Genomic DNA, 21,007 nt, shown 5'->3' with positions numbered 1-21,007 from the left:
CCTTTGCAAGGGTCATTTTATTGGTGGCATCATGCTAGTGTCCAGTGTGTTCCAGAGAGGCAAGCTCTACACACATAGGACAGGCAGCTTCTGGTAGGAAAAGTTTGTAGGCTAAACAGACAGGAGCAGGAGAGAGACATACAGCACAAAAAGGAAATGACTCACTCAAGATCACACAGCAGATCAGTGGCAGAATTAGGAGTACAACTCAGACCAGCTGCCTGTCAGCCTAGTAGTACATTATTCCCTAGACTGCTGCCTCTATCCTCTCAGGAGCCCTAAAAAAACCTGGCAAATGTGAGGACTCACGCACATAGGACTGCCAACATTGCCAAGGAAGCAAACTGAAGGGCAAAGTTAAACAAAATCTCTTTCCTGTCTTTCAGCTCTGGAAAGCTTCAATGATATGTGGAACTCTGGGAAACAAAATGCATTCAGACAGAACCATGATTTTTAACTTTAAAGTGGCTGTTGCATCCCTCATGCCCCTCAGATTTTTCCAGAACCCTGATACCCTAGGAAGAGCAACAGTCATTACTACCTCCTGCTTTTCAGGAGATAATAGTGAAAAAAAACTTTTTTTTTTTTTTAAATTATGAAGTACTTAACTATCTCCGAACCTATTACAAGAACCAGTGGTGCCTTCAACACATAGAATTAAAAAAGCAGGTATTAGGCTCAGAATCACAACATGCATCATCAAGTTCCTCAGGGGATGGAAAACATCAAAACGTGAATTGGAGCTACCATCAGTCATGACTTCAGCAGTTAGCTCTATGTGCGTATATGCGCCCATTAATCTTCCTCTAAGGCTCACAGCAGCAGCCAGCCATTGTGCATTGCTGGGAAGCAGGCAGATTTTTCCAGGACTCCTGAAAAGCCATTGCTTGCACCTGAGTGCCTCCAAATCTTATAGATTTGTGGAGACCAACAAGATCCCTCAAATTAACTTCTGAGCATCAAGCGCCTGAGACAGAAGGGTACACAACTTATGACATGGGATTGACTCACTCTCACGGGAGCACTGTTTCTTTGGAGTCTTGGCTTTTTCAAACCTACACTGAAACCACTAGGCTGTGCTCCAGGGGATACATACCTAGTCCTAGTCCAATTCAGCAGATGGTAGACAACACTAAGAGTGAGGAGGAAACGACAGAGGGATCAGGTCACCTCGGTGAACATTTACTCAGCCAATATGTTTGTCTTTCAGAAATTTGAGAGAAGGCAACAGCTCAGAAGGTAACATTCCACCTTCTTGTTACTCATCTCTGTGGGTAACTGATCTGAATAAAGCTCCTGAACTTTCTAAGTTCCAGAAAAGACAGGAAACAGGACACAGACTGAAAAGAAAAGAGGCACCAAACAAGCAAGCCTGGGTCCTGTCTTTCAGTTAAGCAACACTTTGGTGTAGGGAAATGACCTCCAGCTTGCACACACTTTTTCATTCCAGCTCTCAAGGCAGTTTACATAGAAGCTGTTAATCCTACACAGTGAAGGTGGGACCTTAGGAAGAGAAGGAACATGTAATTGGCCCAAGTGACATTTAAGAACAGTGTCCAGAAATCCTGTACACCTGTCCAGGACTCCTCAATCACATGCCCCAAGAGCCTGCCTAGCAGACTGACCACAGTGACCATGAACACAGCACAATCAGAACCTTGCTCCTCCCATCCTCACTGCAGGGAGAACAATCTACTAGTGGAGTCTCTGGCTGTACGGCTGGAATTTCATGATGGGAAAATGATCAACACAAGTCTGGCATGGGGAAATTGAGGCTGGCAGTATTATGCCAAGAAATTCCCAGTACAGAAGCTACAATATTGTCAGGACTTGATTGCAAGATACAACACCAAGAAGGCCTGTGGTTCTGCTCTCCTTTATCTGAAACAAGAAGCACATTCAGGCCAGAACCTAAAAGCACTCTGAAGCCAGGAGGAAGATTCACATTTACGTAAACAGGCTTTGACTCTGTAACTGTTATTGCCCTAACTCCCTATTTTTGTCTGTCTGTCTCACAACAGTCACCTGCTAAACTTCCATGCTAGAGCAAAATTAAAAGCAGTGATCGCTAACAGCATTGATTTAGCGCTCATGCAGTGCCTAAACAGAGCATTTCCCAAAAAGGAGTTCTCCAGCAATCACCTACACAGGCAGCACTAGGTCACATTTCTTCAACACGGAAAAGGCCTAAGCCACAAGCACTGAGCACTATATTTCTGTGAAGAACCAGGAGCCCTGGAAGTACTCATGGAGGGAACACATTTAACTGAGAGATGCCACTTCGAGTCTGCTTTCTGACCATCGGCGTTGTGCCCCAAACCACATCTTTAGGTTTCTCTCCACATGGGAACAGTGTTCTGGTATGATGAGCTTTTGAAGGGGGACTCCATTCTCCACAGTAATTGCAGTTCATCTGTTGTGCCTGCCTAAAATAATTAACCGCTGGCATTCCAGGCACAGCATCTTATTTTGAGATCAGAAATGACTAAGAAAAAGTGGAAAAATTAATAGCTTAGTTCTGAAAATTGTGCTCAAAGTTTGCCTCCAAGAGTTTTATTATTTACCTCAGGTTTTCAGGCCACTTCATTTAAAATAGAAGTACTTCAGCTGAAAGGAGATTGCTTTCCACAATGCAATATGAGCTTGCTGCCAAATTTAGACACACAAACATGGAGCTTAGCCAACTTTTAAAATCTTGCACTGCAAGAGTTGCACGTGCATTGTGTATTTGCTTTAGACGAAGCGTTTAGAGGTCTGAAGAAAACAGAGTGCTGCTGGCTTTGCCTCCTCTAGAAATCAGATGCTCTGAGAATATTTTTGCCTTTAAACCTACCTGCTTGACCCAGCATTGCTCCTTCCATTGAGAGATCCGAGTACTGTGCTACACTACTCAATTTAACTTTCTAGCACCAATTTTTTGGAGAAAAGGATATTTATGCCCCTTTAGAAGGCGAATGAAAATGAGAAACAATTTTGAGTGACTTGCCAAACGTCACAGAGGAAATGGGTCAGAGCTCAGAAGTCCCTGGCTCCTTATTTGTTATTAATTCTTATATAATACAATAATCCCAGCTGAACTGGTGGTGTAACATGGAACCTTTCAGTGTTCACTAGTTTCTGAGGATTTATTAGAGTAATAAACACCATCACCATCCCTTTCTTCCATGAAATCAGCCTACAGCTCTAGGGTACAATTTTACCTGCTCATTAAACATAAAGGCTAGTAGAGTAGGCACCCATCAACAAAGAAATTAACAATGGTCTTCTAACTTAGCGCATCCTCCGAGAAGTGTGGTTTATGAAAATAAGGTTGATAACCACATAACTGCCTAATTTTTCTTGCAAAAACTGCCTGCTCTCCAAACGGCCCTTAAGGACTTATAGAAGAGTGAAAAGCCCCTGCATGATGATTCTAGCAAAATTAACTTCAAGAATAGACAGGCCCAGAGGAAATGGTTTAGATGAGGCAAATACTGATCCTGTCAGTTTATAGAAACTTGGCTCTTTACAGTCATAGATAATGAGGTGCTCCTGCCAGAACCACAGCAGAGAAAGCTGTTCCTTTGGTACCTCTTGGCTCCACAGGGGAACTAGGTACTTGAATAAGGGAGGTATAGACATGAGTGTTGCAGTTATTGTGCAGGACAGGAAACAAAAGTATCTCTCTGAAGCATGCTAAACTGATGCTATTTGTTGCTACTTTCCAGAGAAACCAAATGAATATTTCCATATTGCCTTCACCCAGAAATGGCAAAGCACTGTTCAAAGTGGTCACGTTCACCCATGACAAAAACATAGTCGTTCTGGAGTGGAACATGGCAGTGCTTCACAGAACAAAATACCCTATATAATAGTTTAGGGCAGAGAAAAGAAAGGCTACCCACTTGGAGACTCCCCTCCCCCAACCTAAAGATATTGTGACATTGACAATTACTCCCAAAGACTCAAGCACCTAATTCTGCCCTTTAGCAGAAGTCAGTTTCCATCATTGCAAAATGTGCCATCTTAATCAGGACAGAGCTGGTAGCTGTGAGAAAAAAAAAAAAAAAAAAATGCACTTTTAAGAACATTGCTAGAGCTCTGAAAACCAGACACAAAAGGGAAAAGGCTTCTCTCAAACACACTCCACCTCTTCAGTGCAGCTTACGGGACCCTGAGACACACTGACATTGAGCTGCATTAAGGAAAAAGAAATGGTCACTCAATAGGATCTAGCCAAAAGCATGAGTACATCTGAGCTGATCTTAGCCTACTCTGGGCTGAAATGCACAGCAAACAAATTGGCTCTCCAATCTGTTTAGAATGATATGGGACAATTCCCCCTTGGCTAAATGGAACAGATCCCATTCCTCTCTCGAAGCATGAACCTGAAACCTGAATGCTCACCTTGAAATAACTGTCAGGCAGGCACACAAGAGAAGTTTTGCCTGGAGCAAATTTTACTGGTGCCCAGCTTAGAGCAGACATGCTTTATACTGCTCTCTCCCAGTGCAGCTCCTTACAGTTGGGCAGAACAGCACAAGCTTGTAGAGCTCTGCAGAGCCATGGAACCTGTCATCTCTTCCTGTGTATGACTGGGTAACAGAAACCATCTCAAGAAGGGGAAAGGGAAGAAAACCATAAACTCTGAGATGGGGAGCAGATCTACAACACTGACTGAAGCAATACATATTCACCCATCAATACAACATAAGATGTTCAGATTACTTTAAATTAGCAGCCTAACTCCCAGAAGCAGTTGTCTGTACACTGAAAACTGCATATTCATGTTTTTATTTGCTCTCCTTTCCAATCCCCAGCCCGATTTCACAATTAGAAATCACTCAAGCAGAAGGTGTTGCACCTAAGGCAGGGATATTAAGATTGTAATTTTCTGCTTGCTTTCTTTTCACAGTCCCAGGTCTCTGCATAAATTCCTCATGAGGAATCTTTCCCATCTTTCTTAGGAATACAGCTCTCTTCCCTTCCCCAAAGAATGGACAGTATTATCAGAAAGTAGGATACATTTAGCTCTGTCCTACCTTCTAAGGGCCCACAGTAGAATGTCTTACAGATGGCAGGATGCCAATAATAAAATAGGTCATCCTCCCACATAACAAAAAGACAGTAAAGTTAGACATTAAGTGTTCTCTGGAGGATGCCCATTCAGACTGCTGTAAGGAAAGCAATGGAAAAGAACTTCTGCAGCAACATCTTCTGGACAATAATGGAAACAGTATGAACGGCCTGGGAAGCCAAATCAAGGCCTGCAAAGCCTGGCGAAAGATGCTTGTGACCAGTCACAGATTCTGCCTTCAGGATATATCTGATGATTGCACTGCTGAACAGACTCCAGGTGGCTGTCCCATAATGAACTGGCTCCCTCAGTGCTCAGAGCAGTGAAAATCCTTTGTCAGTAGAGGAAACAGCTCTGACTCAAAAGCACCCAGGGAACGGAGCTGGTGAGTAACACAGTGCTCTTTACACAGTCACACTGCTGACCACAACGGTTCTAGCCCCTTCTACTGTTCTTTCTTTGGCATGTTCTTCCACAACTGCTTATTCTTCAAATTTAACTAATTCTTCACTGACTGATCAGACACATCTGCCATGAATTGCTAATTCCCTTAAAATAAACCTTAGGAATGCCAAGTTAGTACTTTTTACCTCATGTGCTGACTCCTTGCTCAAGACTCAGCATCCTTGGCTTAATAGCAATGAATTTGCAAGCAGTTACGGGACTCAGAAATGCTTGCTGCTGCTGAGAAACTCCCCGAGTGCTAAGTCCTCTCCAAACCAAGACATACCAAAGGCAGTGACGCTCCCTCAGCACAAGACCTGCCTGAACTGCATGAAGATCTGTTTTTTCAACAAGTGAAAAAGAAAAATCTGTTAGTTATTTTTCCCAATTTCAAATATTTTGCTTCTACTTGATTTTTAGCCAGATTTCCTAAGGGAATAAAGCACATGCAATTATATGATCATCCCTCCATCCAACCTTCTTCTCCCTCCCTTCCTCCTGTCATTTTGAAACATAGTAGTCAATTTTGGCTACATTTTAGAGCAGGGGATAGCTCACAAAACTTGTAAGAACTGTAAAACTATGAGACAATAAGCAGAAGAAAGATGCATTAGCACTCATGCTGCAGGCAAGACTGCAAAACCCAATCTTTTTTCAGGGTATTGACACAAGATTGATGTATTAGACGGCCTTAAGCTCTCTGACTCACAGAACTCCTTGTTTCAGTTTTCTTCCCCTGTCTTAAGGGGAAAGGCAAGAAAGAAAGGAGGCCTCCACAGGCGAGCCAGCACGCTTTCTATTTGCGTAAAGCTAACTTAGATGTCTACGTGAGCTGCAGTTATTGAAATTCCTATCAGTTGGAAGAGCAGAATCCCTTCTTCAAAACCATTTCAGTCCGGCAAATGCAAAGCTCCAGGTTAAGTACTGAGTGCTGTTATTTCTGGAGAATGATTGACCACACTCAGCCTAAGCAAACCCAAATCAAACATTTTAAAAGTTTAACAGAAATGCCAACAGCACAAATGGTTTAAAAAAAAAAAAAAAAGGGCAAGAAAAAAAAAGTACCTTTAGTAATTTACAGGTAATGCCTGCAAGACCAGTTAAGATCACTCTGGCAAGATTTTCAGTTAGCATAAACAGTGTGGTTTATTAACTTTGGAAGACATGGACTGGGGTTCACACCTGCAAAAGTAGAGCTGACCTCATATCTTGAAAAGGACCAGATCAGAGTTACTGAAGCCAATGTACCTACGCCTACTTATCCTAGGTATCTTTTTGACACTGTTGTTAATATGAAGGTGTCCCAATTAGCTCACCAATGTAAAGGTGCACGTTGTCTCTGCTCAGGAATTATTAGGTTATTGCTTCTGGGTTTTTAATAATTCCTGTAAAAAGCCAGCTCAGAAACAGCAGGAGCCTGTAGTGTCCTGTAGTTCCCCGAAAGGCATGTTTCATACACCAGATGCTCAAAAACATTCCCTGACATGGGCCTGATGGCACGTACCCCTTCATCTAAGACAGGCCTTGAGTTTACTAACAGAAGAAAGAACAACAGTGCCCACAACATAGACACAAAAAGAACTGGGCTTCCAGTGCCAGAGTCATGGCATGCATGGAAATCCTGAGACAGCAAAGGAGAAGGCATTGGCCCTGTGCTCTTGGCGAAGAAACCCAGGTTCCTAGGCACATTACCTATCAGCAGCCAATACAAAAGCATGAAAAACATCTCCCTTTACATTTGCTGCTACAGCTGCATACAGCCAGGTTTCCTGGGCATCCCACAGCTTGTCCTCAGCACTTCAGTACACATATGCCTGCTCCCATGATATCATAGCTGAAATCACTGCCAACAAACATAACGTACACCTCTTTCAGTCTAGAGTCTTTAAAGGAAGTCCATTAGCCTAACAAGGCTTCGTTGTCTGGGTAGTACCAGCATAAACTAAGAGGCAGCCAATTTTTTTCCCAGCTCTCCCCATGCTTTTTTGGATTGAAGAAGGGATGCATGTCTCTCTTGCGTGTCTCCAACCAGCCTCAATTAAAATGAGTGTTTTCTTCAGCGTAAAGTCCCCAGCCTCATTACAACCTATGCAGATCTTGGTTTGGATCAGCTTCAGATCTGGTCTCAAGAGAGGGAGCTGAAGAAGTTATCCTTACAGTCTTAACTCCATCTCTCCTCCACATGCCTGCTCCCTGGACAGTCAGCAAAATGCCTTTCTGGCTGTGCCAAGGACAGTATTGACAGGCTACTCATGAGCTCATGCTCATTGCCTCCATGGTCTCAAGGCTGCTTTAACTGCTAGCAGGCTATTCAACATGCTTTGGGGTAAATTCAACATTTCCGAAGGAATGGAACATTGATGGTATTGATTGCTGGACTTTCCCTTTTCCTAGGAGAGGAACAATCAGAGCTGAAGAGAAAAAATTTGAAGTGAGCCAAAACGACAGTAGATAACTACCAAGAAGCCTATTTATGTGGAGAACCAGCCAATGGCTGCCATACAGTGCTGAAATCTGCCACAGATTCCAGACCACTGGAGGTTCACATACTGCTGCCTGAATAGCAGGAACTTGCCTTGCCATCAAAGGTGCCCGGTAGATCATCCTCTAATGCTCTAAGGAGACAGAACTGCTACAATCAGCTGCAGCTTGCGCATGAAGAGATGAAGCCAAATTGATGGGTTGCTGCAATTTATACGCACTATAAACATTTCAGTCTTTCACCCATATGGGGTTCAATCCGTTACCAAATGGACCAAGCCTCTTGGCTGCCTGTCCCCATCTGCACTGAAACAGCATCAGCAGTGTGGTTGCTACCTCCACAAAAAACATAATTGAAATAAACTATCTTCTCTCATCAGTATCACTAATCTCAGTTGCGCTAGCCTCCTTTCTAAGAATCTCCAGTCACTGCTATCTCCTTTTCAGCTGCACAACTGCGAACCACAAGGAAAGCGTAGAGGTATGCAACGTACTAGCAGTTGCTCTGGGCTTCTCCCCCATTTTGCTGAGCAAACCTATCATGGATTGTGTTAGATAACACAACAGTTGAAGCAAAGCTGCAGCAAGCAGTCTGTTCTTCTGCATTGTCCTATTTGCTGTATACAGACAGGTGCCATTTCTCAGCTGTTGAAATCGATGTAATTTCAGCACATTCAGAAGGACTGCACTGAGTTTGGCTAGGTGCAAGTCTCACCACTCACTATTTGTAAATTACACTGAATTCATTTGTGTGGAGGGAAGAGCTATTATGTTATGGGCAGAAGCCCCTGAAAAACTTCGGAAGTCCATATTGATGCAATTGAACTACATATTTTCTAGAGCAGACTCCTAAAAATGCAATGCAAAAACGCAAAAGGGCAATTCTTACATTAGTGAGAGCCATCGTTATCCAGGTCAAGGAAACAACTAAACCATCAAGTTTTGCTGACACCTACTATTCACTAGCACCATAGCACCACAAAGAGATGATACTTCTGCCACATAATAATATCAGGCTTCTGACATTATTATGTTGTTGGGTTTTGACCTTTCAGAAAGGGAGAAGGCCCACTGAGTTCATAACATGATGCTTTGGCTGGGAGAAACAAAGTTCAGAACTTTCATCCTTTCTGAAGTCAGCTGACTTCCTATTTTGGAGCCCATCGCATTTCAGCACAAACCCAATCATTGTGATAAAACTAGCAAACTGGATGTTCTGCTCAGCTAACTGAGCTTGCTGTCTGCATGTAAGTGCACACAACCCAAGAATTAGGGCTGTAAGCATGAGTGTAATTGGTTTCATATTCCAGTTTTGAGGGATCTTTCCAGACCCATGGCTGTCACGCATGGTATCAAATATAAATCACTGTCTTCACTGGATATCTCCAGTCTCTGTAATACAGAGCATGAACTCCTCTAGCAGCCTCCTGCTAACTTTCAACCATTTCCTCTCAGAACAGAATAATAGGGATATGAAGCCTTAAATATTTTGAGAATGATAAAAATCAGACCTTTCCTACTTAACAGTGCTTTTTTGCTACTAGAATTACACATGCACATACATGCATACATTTATTAAATGTGCAGGTAGACTGGTATGTGTATATTTTTGGGAGGAAAAAAACTCATAAGTAAAGCTTTGTGAATAGAATATTATGCACTAGTGCTCCCCCTACAGACAAATAGGTCCAGTTTTCTTCTATCTGATTCTCCTTAATTAGCCAAGTGAGAAAGAAAAGTAACAAAGAGGAGAAAATTCATCCTACTGTCAAGAGTTAAAGCAAGTTTATGCAACCCTGTATATTACCTGATTAGTGCCACACAAGATAGAGTCTTTGCAGTATCTACCACGAAGGAAAACACAAATCCTCAGATATGCTTTGAGGTACTTCAGCAAAAAGGAATATGGCGTTTATATGACTAAGACCGGTTACCAGAATGTAATTTTACAGTAACTTCCTAAGGTTGGTTTACAAACCCCTTTGTAAATTGCACTGCACTTCCAGATTTCCATAGATGGTTGTGTAATTATGTCTAATAGATATAAAAATAATGACTACACTTGGCAAATTACCATTCAGAGGACTGGATTACTATCTAGAGAGCATACCATTTAATAAGATAGTTTACATAGCAGAGACTTGCAATTCACCAGAAATATCCTAATATAACAAAATGGTTGTCATATAACAAGAGTTCACTTACACAGGAACATGAGAAACAAAGAACAAGTGATGCTACTAAGCAAAACTAAAAGAAAATCATGGAAGAACAAACCTCAAAACTGGAATGAACTGAAGCTATCCAAGATCACTTTTGCTGTGCTGCAAATTTGAATGACAGGACAGCACTTTTCAGATAAAAGCAGCAAGAAAATATAATAATGCAGAGGTACATCACCGTTAAATGAAGCAGGGCATGCTATTGCTGTCTCTTGTAAAATCTTTTGCTCCATGTAATTACGAAGGCATCTCAACACTTCAGCAGCCAGAAGTGTTCTTGAAATATGCAAACTGATTAGTATTTTTCCCTAGACAGAACAATGACAGGCTTGGACTAACAGTAAGAGGAGTAGTAGGAACGAGAGAGCACAACAGTGTTAGGATAAAGGCTCTTAGGAACAAATGCCATGGGGGGGGGGGGGGGAGGGGGAAGAAATAGACCTTACTCCAAAGGTGCTAATTGTCTCAGGCCCCAGCCTTTCATCTATGCATCCTCAGGCAGGAAAGGTATACTGACAGATTAGAAATACCTAGATGCACTCTGCATATTTAACACACACCTGTCAGCCAGAATCAACACACCATCTTTTCTTGCTTGGTGAGCTTTTAAGGCACAGGGCTAGAGATCATCTTCTTTATTCAATCCTGAGAATAGGCTGGAAAAAAGTCCTATTGTTCTTGGTTAAAAGCAACTGCACCTTTGGAAAGCATGAAGAGGAAGAAATGTCTTTTTAATTATCTGATCAAAATTATCTACTATTGATATATGGTCTGGAAAAAAACAACTATAACATGTTCTAGACGCATGTTTCTACAGAATTCCAACACAATTCTCACGCTGCCAACAGTTCTCTGGCAAGATTAATCGATTTTTAAAGCTGGGTGTACCTTTTCTCTAAAATAGCTACGGAAAGATCTAGCTAGCTTCTGCAACTGTAGCTAAGGAGTTTCAGAGGCTGTGACTTTACTTCCATCTACTGACAGAGCAGCAGATGCTTTCTGGTTGTACAGATGCCTACAGAAGGATGGACTAAGCTACTGTGCCCATCATCCAAAAATGCCTGTTTTATACAGGCTTCTGCTAGCTATATCAGAGAGCAGCACACAGAACTTCAGAAAAGTTCACTATATTATATACTAGGAGTCACCTGTCCTTCCTGCAGCTAGATGAAACTGTAACTTGTAGCAGTGAGTTCCACAGCTTGCTTTCCTTCTTTTTTTTTTTTTTTTTTCCTTCCTTTTCAGTTTAGTCAAGCATTCTGCTCCTAGTAGATAAAAGGGAACACATTTTCATGTTAGCTCCCCTATAGGCTGCAGAATGAACCTAAGAAATATCTTTTATTTTCCTCTTTTATCTTAGAGGTCAGTCCACCCTACATCTATCTGCTGAGATACAAACAGGGAGGAACTAAAGCACACAAAAGGGAAGTGAACTGCCTCAAATAGAAAAGCAAAGCAGAACTCAAAACAGAACTCAGATATCTAAGTCCTCTGTCAGGGTTTAAAGTAAATATCCATATTTTTCACAGCTTTCCTTATTCTTTCTACCATGGAAAAACAGCTGATTACAGAAGGGTTGTCTCAGGCACATAGCAGTTTTTGCTGTTAGTGAATACCAAGCTCTTAAACAAGTTTTTCTCAGTGCAAACAGAACAGAAAAAATAAATTTGCCTTTTAAGGCTGCTCATACAATGCTTCTCAGCCACCTGCATACTGACACCTCAAGCAAGTGAAAATGAAAGCCTTTTTGCAGAAATATTTAATGCAATTCTGATCCAATGCCTATTTCACTGTAACTGTTATTAAGTAGCAGGCCTTCTACAGTAAGGCTATGAAAAAATGTTGTCCTTTTAAACATAACTTTTCAAGTTGGTGGTGTTTTATGTAGTTACGCTAACGATCAGAAGAGTTCTTTCACTTTGTATTTCATCTCCCGCAGCCAGTTACTTTTATCATACATCGTTCAGTCTAATCTTAAATAACAATTTCAGAAATTCAGCTACAGTCTAATAGATATCTTTGCTCAAGAGCACAGTTGGTAGCAGCAGCATAGAACTGCACACAGCAGCACCAAGTCACTACACAGTGGCTCAAACCATTTTATTGAGGAGGAAAAGCACATCCACATCAGGTTTGCCCTTGGAAAACTGCTAACCGAGACAGAAAGTGACCTCCTAATAGTCTCATCACATTCAGAAAAAGGTTAAAAGAAGTTTGCTTACTTAAATATTTTTTAATTAAAATTATAGGTCAAAACTCATTACAAGCATTTTTATCGCTTTGAACTTTTCAAAAATATCTTGGGTGTTTGCCATCCTGTGGGAGGATTTTTCAAACCAGCTCTTTTCCAGATGCGCTCCAAATCTTTCTCAAACTTTATCTGAAACAAAAGGGGGGAGGGGGAAAGGTAGCATAGCTTAGAAGCAATACTCAATCATTCAATCACTGCCCAAGTAGCCCAAAGAGAAGCTAGGTATAACCTATGTGAATTAAACAAACGTTTTATCTAGGCAGCTTGTTCTATCTATGAAAACACAGTTAGCCTTACTGCAGAAAATATATCTGAAACATACGAGGAACTTGTTGTTTAAGAACCCCCTGTAGTAGGGAAACTGAGAACACAGATGATAAAACTGTAAGAAAACTAAGAGGATTCCTCACCATAACGTGTTCAACCCTGCTTCCCACAAATCTGAAGTGGAACAAGAAATAAAAACTATAGCGCGGTAGACCTAACAGACTACTGAAAGGCAGTGCTGAATAGTCACTGAATGCATCTACAACAATTGGAATGAAGGCCCATGTCTTCCCCTACCTTCTCTATTAAGAAGCATAAAATCTTTCCAGATGGAAGAAAATAGGATGTTCTCTCTCTGCAGTGGCTCTGTGGAACCACTTGAGGATGCTGACAAGACAGGCAGGAAATTAAAACTAAATCAGCCTCCCAGATACATTGGAAGGTGATGAATTAATGATTTACATACGCACAAGCACATACACACAATTCTTTTCTACTAGCCACTTATCTTACTAACAAGTTACTGTTACACAAGAAAAATCGTGCATAGGCACTATCACACATATCTGTTTACAATCACAGAATTACTCTAAATTATAATTTCTGAAGATGTCCAGATCAAATAAATCAGAAAAATGGGGGGAGGGGGAAGGGACATTGTACCAGTAAACACTGGATTCACCAAGGCTCTCAAAGCTGCTGCTGCTTTCTGCTAAATCAATTCTACCAACATCTTCCTCCCATACCTAAAGGAAGCAGAGGCCAATTTGTGAAGCAGGCACACTTTTGTTGCTCTCTTTACTCCAAGCTTACCTGACGTTTCTTCTTGCGACCTTCCTTTATCCTCCTCCGTACAAACTTTCTTCGCTTTAGCAGCTTTTTAAATTTGTGTCGGTTCATTTTCCTCCTGCGGATCTTTAAAACATTCTTACATTCAAGCCTGTTGCCAAGTGTTCTTTCCCCTTCCTCCACGTCAGCTCCCACATCAGATGTTGGACAGTCGTATCGCTGGACAGGTTCGTAGCCTGCTTTTCCATGAATACTGATGACTTCTGCTTTAGGAAGGGAGTATCTAACTGTCAGCCAACTCTCTAAGGGGCTGATGGACAGTTTTCTGGGGACCAGCATCTCTTCCAATTCAGGGTCCAGCGCATACCACCGCTGAGGTTGGGCTCCATTCTTATTAGACGGCTGAGTGCTATACTTCGCAGATGTAGAATGAGAACAAAGGATGGAAGAGACTGATCTTGGCAAAAGATGTCCTTTGAGAAGAAAAGAGTTCCACCTCAGAGGCAGAATTTTCAAACGTTATCTTAACAAAAGCACTGTCCTTTTCTAGAACCACCAATTATAGTCAAAATAAAGGAAGCTGTTTACAAGCGATCATCTTCTCTCCATAAAAACAAGGAAGTCTTTTTTAACTTGACTTTACTTACATTACCGTAAGTCTACCTGCTAGAATTATGTTATTCAAAATTTTACTGTATAAACAGTGTAAGGAAAGTGCATTTTGAAAAGACTGCAAACGGTTCTCTCTATCAAACCCTTCTGCTGCCAGGGAACTTCCTTGTAAGTTTAACAGAAGTTAAAATAGAGATACACAATAAAGACAGACTAGACCAGAGACTTATTAACATCCCAAGACAACTGAATCAACAGACAACCTGACCACTCTTGTGTTGCTTGCGGGAAAAGGAACTTCTGGGATCGTAATTATTCCCCCCTCCCCCCCCAAAAAAAAACAAGCAAAAAAAAAAAAAGAGGGAGAGAGAGGGGGAGAGGGAGGAAAAAGAAAAGTAGGTTGCACAATATTTGTTTACCTGCAATTCGTGAAGCCTTCACTAACTGGGAAGCCAGTTGTGATACTAACATTTTTTTCACCTTGTTTGCTCTTCCAGAGTCAGTAGCGACTGTTAAAATAAGCACGTTTATTCTATATGGCAAACATGCTACTTTTCACATTTCAAAAAAAATCCTATAAATTTAACTCAAAACCCCAAAGAGATGGGCTGAGATGCTCTTAATATCCTCCTTGTTTGTTTGACCCGACACACGGCAGTATTCTGCCGTAGGGGCCTGGCCCAAAGCACTTAAAGTTTCTGCGATTTCGAGTTTAAAAATAAGGCAATTTCAGGGCCAAAGTCCCACTTGCACGTCTCTGCCCAGCCCTGTAGCAAGGCACTGTTTCCACAGCAAGAACTGGGGTGTCCCAAAAGCCACCTGCTACCCGCAGGTTATCAGGAAGAGCAGCACGGCCTAAAGGAGGGACGTGACTGACGGGAACCGGCTCAGAGCCCCGCGCTGTGATGGCGGGCAGCCGTCCTCCCCCAGCCCGGCCAGCGGAGCCCCCGCCGCTCCCTCCAACCTCGAGGCCCAGCTCACACCGGAGGCGACCGGCGATCCTGGCAGCACCTCCGCCCCAAACAGGGCACAGGCACAGGCCTAACTCCCTCCCCCTCGCCGCCAAATCCCCCCCGCCCCAGCCCCGCCGGGCTCCGCCATCACTCACCATCCCTTCCCGTCCGCCCCCCTCCTCCCCGGAACTTCCGGCCGCCGCCGCTCCCGAGGCTCCGCGAGCCGCCAGCGCAGCGCCCCCTGCCGGCGCCCGCTAGCGCCGCCGCGGCCGGGGCTCCCGACAGCTGTCGCCGCGCTCTGCCTGACTTACTGCCGCAGAGGTATTGCTCTCTCTGCCCTTTGAGCCTGGGTTAACTCCGTCCCTTTTAGAGTAACGCTGCCTTCTTATCAGCTGTTAGTGATGGTAGCAGCGAAGGCTGGAGGCATCACCAAATCCAAGCACCACACCTACGGCTTGTGAGGCATAGTTGGGCCCATCCCAATTTCTCCCTCCGTCCTAGCAACGTTCAGCTGCTTGTCTGGGATTTAGAGAACAGTAGCTCAGTTTCTGGCTACACAACGATTTCCTCTATCGACTTGGGCCAGTCAGCATGTTCTCCTACTCTCTAAGGTTGGCACATTGTTTAGGATGATCTCTCTGCGTAGTTCTGAGAGAGACAGACTCTAATTGGTCTCTGAATACCTGTATTTCCCCATCAGTTATGTCTCTCAGGGGAGCAGAGTCAGTCCCCAGCCCTTTTACCTAACTTGTCCTCTTAGTATTGCTATGTCCCGTCCCTTATTGGATCTGTGGCATTGCTTTCATAAGGAAGAGTACTCTAAAGGCTGAAAGGCACTCACATACCATGAAGGGATGAACCACACCAGGACCATCAGGAAGAGCCTTCCACCTTTGCAAAGCATGCAGTTCTCAAGTCAACTAACAAAATTCGGATGTTGCCATTTCTCTCTTGTCATGTTGGCTTCCCAAAAGTGAGAGTTTGAAAATTACCCTTTGAAAATAGGGTAATTACCCTGATAGCATTGGGTTGTAGCCACTCATTGAAGCTTAGCTCACCCTTGCAGATAAGGGTTCAGTTTCATACACAGATTTGGAACAAATACATATTCAGCCATGCATTAACTGCAAGCCGCCACACCCCCCCCAACACATCCCCAACAGCTCTGGCTTATGACAAGGGGTTCCAGAGCATGAAAACAATCAACTAAGTGTGTGATTATTTTTTCTGACACACGTGAAACTGAATGTGTGGATACAGCACCCTTTGTTTAAAGTGGATCCATAGAATTAGACTCCACTGTTCTCTAAAGCTTATGGGAGAAGTTCACCTTTGTGCACAGATCAGACGTGACACAAGTCAGCAGTAAAGCTACCCCATACACTGATACCACTGCTTTTCTTTCTTCCACACAAAGCTCATTCCAGAAATATCTCCATCTCACAACATTCTCTTCTTTTCCAAATAGGAGGGAAGGTAATTGATTAAACTATGTGGGCCATAGTAAATTGGGAACAACTCTCGTGCATTACCAATGGCATTTTGTTGGTTTTGGAAAAAACTAAAAAAAAAGAAAATCCCTGTCAGACATAAGACTGCTTAGTTAACCTCTTTGCATTTGTGTTTATTCAGTCGTTGCAGTCAGCACACGTAAGTTTCAGTGCTGCCACACAGGGCTGGAATTTTGTACACAAGATGGTAATTGGTGTACTGTTGGTGACTGCAGATTAAACACATAACACTAACTACTTTTCATTGCTATTTGCCCGATTTCTCAGGTATTCCTTACCTTGTCCCTCCTCTGATCTGGCTCTTGTCGGTGGCAGCACCTCCTTATGGAGCCATTTTGAGTATTTTTCTGCCACCAGCTTTTGTGCTAAGAGAACACAATGGGTCAAATCCCACTGAAGTCAATGGAAGTTTTGTCTCCAAGCCCCCTTCCCCCCAACCCACACTCTTATTCTGCTTTTGGGGGGGGGGGGGGAATAGGGGCAGGCAGCAGTTATATAGCATAGAGAGCTAGTGACAGATTCCCCTGGACAAGCAAGGTGCTCCCCCATTAGCAAAGCATTTTTCTGAGCAATGGGAGGTAGATATCAAGTTACAAGACATAGCGGTACCTGAGACACAAACGTTGCCCACAGCTCTTTGTTGTGATGGAGGTAGAAACCATCAACCAGCTCCAATGTATGAGGATTCTTTCACCAGCTGAAGCTGATTTGCACCTTTTACATTGCAAAGTTCAACTGAGATCTAAGAAACTGGGCTTAATTCTAAGACAGTTTATGTTGATTTATGCAGTAAGGCAGACCACTTACCTGTTCATTACCAGACAGAAGAGGCGTCTCTATAATGCCATTTCACCACTCAAGAGAGGTGAGCGTATTTGCAAACCACTGCTACTTTGTTTCACAGAAAAGAAACACTGCCACAGGACCAAAAGTAGCTGGGAGCAATAGTGATACATGCGTTCATGCTACTAGGCCCTTTCCCCTCAAGGGCATACCATGGCAACCTTGGTCACAGAGCAGTATAACTAGAATTTTATGAAATCAGCCATTTGCAACCACTGAAATGGATAAAAACCTGCTTTTAAACAGAACATATAGCAAAGCACATATTGCTCTACATTCAACACCAACACTATGCAGTCAAAGTTGGTTCGGAAGGGCCAAGTGGGATTTTTAGACACTTTAGGCGGGATTTTGGCGTTTGTTCACATGGCTTTCTGAGAAAAAAATATACTAGAAAACTTTAGCATGGCACTGGAAGATGAATAAGCACATGTGATTTTAATGTATTTGTAACTAATAGTAAATTCCCCAGATCTTAACCTAGCTGATAGCTGGCACCCTCTTAAACTTCATGTTCTTCCAGAGGTGCATGCTGACTTTTACATCGCTAACTAATAGCTATTGGAAAATATAGAACTAGCAAAGCTGACGAATGAGTGGAGAGTTAGTGGGAATGGTTACATATATCTACCTCCCAAACCTCAGCACCAACAAGATCAGTAGGATACACTTAATTTCAGCATTTACCTATACAAAAGTCTTCCTTCTCAAAGTAGTTCCTAAGCCCTACCTAATTATACCCTACTATCCCTTTTATCCCTTCAGTGACTGAAGAGAAATAGCATCCCCCATTTTGGGAGTACAGATTTTGAGCAACTTCAGCAAGAGTACCAGAAGTACTTCATTTAGGTTTTGAATCTCAAAATACGAATTTACATGGAAAGAGTATAACTGAGCTCGCTTCAATGAGCTCTATTACCTTCAACTTTTATTTAATTTCACAACTGCTGTATTTCTTCACTGGTAGGTAGGGACTCCTTTCTGGAATAAGGAGGTTGGCGGCCAATTGGCTTGTTTCTTCCATTTTCTTTTCACTTTCCCTGAGACACTTGACAAATCAAGGGTTGAAAACTGCTGCTTAACACCTTCACCACCACTCATGCATCTTGGATGAAAGAGCACCTCTCTCTGAAGGGTAGCCAAGGTAGTCACGCAGCCTGTGGAAACAAGACTGCATAGTGCACTTTGTATATGCAGAACTTTCAGCTGAGAAGTCAGTCTCCTATTCCTAAAGGAGGCAGAGGCCCACAGGCTTCATATCACGGTAATCTGTTATTCAGATTCAGGAGGTTGCCTTCTTGACAGGTTTCAAAGCAATTCTAGGATCAGTTTCTGCAGGCAGATGGCAACTGTTGGGCATACACACAATCAATGAAAGAAGGGTCCCCCTAGGGGCCCAAAGAGCCCCTGGCATGAACCTATTGCACCAACAGCATGTGTTTCTAGTGCTGTCGAGTTAGCTGAATAACAGGACAGAACAGGTGTAAAATTTGGAAGAAGTTACTAAAACCCGTCACAGCTATCCATGAGGTATTACAGATTCTACAGCTCTTAGCAATCGGCCCAATAAAGCAGAAAAACTACTTGCTTGTAAGTAGTTGCCCTCAGAATTATCAAATACATTCAATAATCTTGGACTTCCTGATCAGAGCAAAACTACACAGCTTTTCCTGTTGCTATGGCCACTGACCACACCACCAGATAGCAAACACATGCACAGCTCTTTTGCAGTCAGAGGACCTGCATGCACTCCCAGCTAAGGAGTCAGCCCCTCTTTCGACAGCTTTATTTTATGTCCTCTCTCACTACTTTCTAAGCAGCTTCTCCCAGACCTAACTCACCACCAACACCTTCTGTGTAGCTATCTGTATTGTACTTGTCATTGGTAAGGACAGGTTGTTCTCTACTAGAACAGGATACAATTCTGTGATATAATCCTTTTTTGGGGGGACCAAACCACTTTAAAGGTACAAATATACCTTCTTTCTCCTGTGCTTTATGCTTTTTCTTCTCTCCAGCTTCTAACAAATGTGTTAGAAAGTAGATTATTGTTTATTCAGCACTGTACACATGCTCAATAGTTTATAAGACACAGTGGCTGATTTTTATGCCTAGTAACACAATGTTCGTATAGAAAAATGTACATAGCCTGGATCTTGCATTCATTCTTGTTCACCCTACTTGCACTGGAGAGAAAACACAGTAGCAGCTAGTAGGCTTGAGATTTAATTTGGAGATAAATTCTGCTCAAGATGTTTCCAGAGGAAGCTGCAGCTCTGAAACCTGCTTCCCTCATGCACACAAGTATTCAGAGCAGACTGTAGTAATTAAACCAACTACCTTTTAGAAGTGGAATTAGCAAGCAGAGATTTGTGCTTAACCTGCTCCAGTAATACCAGGTAGGAAAAATTAAAAGGCTTGAAATGGGAACTCTGGAGAGCAGAGTCACTTCACTTTGTATTAAAAACACTTTGGATAGATCAACATGACCTTGTTACACTGCATTTTGTCGTGGCTACTACTTTAACACTAAGACTTCTACTCAATTCTTTAGTATACTCAGTATGAAATAATTAGTTTCCATTCTGCGTGCAAAGATCAAGTTAAGGCAGATGGTTTGCTGATTTGGGAACAGATTAAACAAGAGGCTAGTCCAGTTAAAACCAGTCAGCACAACTCCATGCAAGTATCTTTTTCCCCTACCCTGGCTTTCCTTGTATCAGCTGCCTCTCCTAATTGCATCTCAGCTGAGAAAAGACAACTAATCAGAAATATGATGAAGTTGTACAAAATGACAACTGCTGCTGAAAAAAGTATACAGGAAATCATTATTCACTCTTCTCCCTTGTATAGGGAATAACAGCACCCACCAAAACTATCCAGTGCCAATAAACTTAAAACAGGTAATCTAGTTGTGCTGTGTTAAACAGCAATTCCTACCATAGGACAGAACGCCAGAAGAGGCCATAGAGGCCAAAAGCATCACTGGGTCCAAAAAGAAATCAGTTAAATTCACAAAGGATAGGTCGATCGGTAACGGCATACAAGAATTCAGATGTAAGCTCCAACTCAGGAGATTGATAGACCAGAGGTTGTTAAGAGGAAGGCTAACTGCAAACCCTCTGAGCTGCCTTGCCTCTGTGTCTGGAGACGGGTTTGGACTTAAAAGACTTACAACAGCTACCCTCGAAGCCACAAAACATTTGTTTTCTTGTCACATCCTGGGTACTGAAGTTGAAGCACAAAGGACGGAAGTTATCCGTCACTGTCATACTGAGGCATCTAAAAGCTTGACCACAGATAGCCTCTAATGAATCTTACTTTGCTGACTATGGACAGAGGAAGGTTAACCCAGTAGTTAATGTGGCCAGCAAAATCTGTAACATAGCTTATAGGACTTAAATAAAGCACCCTATTTCACGCTTTACATTGCGCCAATCTACTCCTCCAGTCAGGATGGACTCCAGTATGACATTTGCCATACTTATATTCAGGATGTCACATTTTAAGCTAAAAGTAAGTCTACTACAATCTGTTTGTCTCTTCATTCAAGAATAGATTTCTTCTTTCCTTACGAG

General features: G+C 42.5%; 2 protein-coding genes across 10 annotated transcripts in view; both read right to left on the bottom strand.

Moving 5' to 3' along the window:
• MXRA8 (matrix remodeling associated 8) overlaps positions 1-10,870 on the bottom strand; it is a 47,497-nt gene extending 36,627 nt beyond the window's left edge. For 2 of the 3 annotated variants that reach the window (XM_068916383.1, XM_068916382.1), the window contains exon 1: positions 10,764-10,870. The gene's annotated coding sequence lies outside the window, so the exon portion shown is untranslated. The remainder of the gene's footprint in view (positions 1-10,763) is intronic. The other variant, XM_068916385.1, reaches the window with a different exon arrangement.
• AURKAIP1 (aurora kinase A interacting protein 1) lies at positions 10,765-20,999 on the bottom strand. 7 transcript variants are annotated; one of them, XR_011135855.1, is made up of 5 exons: positions 15,231-15,384; positions 14,542-14,631; positions 13,535-13,983; positions 12,426-12,583; positions 10,765-10,901 (listed from the first exon to the last, which is right to left on the bottom strand). XR_011135855.1 is itself a non-coding variant. In XM_009671535.2 (5 exons), exons 3-5 carry the CDS (start codon positions 14,591-14,593, stop codon positions 12,476-12,478), a joined length of 609 nt encoding a protein of 202 aa, XP_009669830.1. In that variant the 5' UTR covers positions 14,594-14,631; positions 16,865-16,951; positions 18,349-20,999; the 3' UTR covers positions 12,417-12,475. The 7 variants fall into 7 exon arrangements, 5 of the variants coding, with proteins under 5 accessions (XP_009669830.1, XP_068772494.1, XP_068772495.1 ...); XR_011135856.1 differs by lacking the exon at positions 10,765-10,901 and adding an exon at positions 11,452-11,468; XM_009671535.2 differs by lacking the exons at positions 10,765-10,901; positions 15,231-15,384 and adding exons at positions 16,865-16,951; positions 18,349-20,999 and having other exon boundaries at positions 12,417-12,583.
• Positions 21,000-21,007: the final 8 nt, after the last annotated feature.

This window comes from Struthio camelus, chromosome 21 (assembly GCF_040807025.1).
Source record: "Struthio camelus isolate bStrCam1 chromosome 21, bStrCam1.hap1, whole genome shotgun sequence".
Classification (NCBI taxonomy): Eukaryota; Metazoa; Chordata; class Aves; order Struthioniformes; family Struthionidae; genus Struthio; species Struthio camelus.
This window is presented reverse-complemented; position numbering and strand designations above follow the sequence as displayed.

Bases quoted from the DNA above. Each gene is read 5' to 3' on its own strand.
- AURKAIP1 (XM_009671535.2), bottom strand. From the start codon at position 14,593: ATGTTAGTATCACAACTGGCTTCCCAGTTAGTGAAGGCTTCACGAATT. The intron at 13,984-14,541 runs GTAAACAAATAT...TTCTTCTCAAAG, and splicing joins GAAGGCTTCACGAATTGCAG to GACATCTTTTGCCAAGATCA. The intron at 12,584-13,534 runs GTAAGCTTGGAG...CTTTTGTTTCAG, and splicing joins GTCGCAAGAAGAAACGTCAG to ATAAAGTTTGAGAAAGATTT.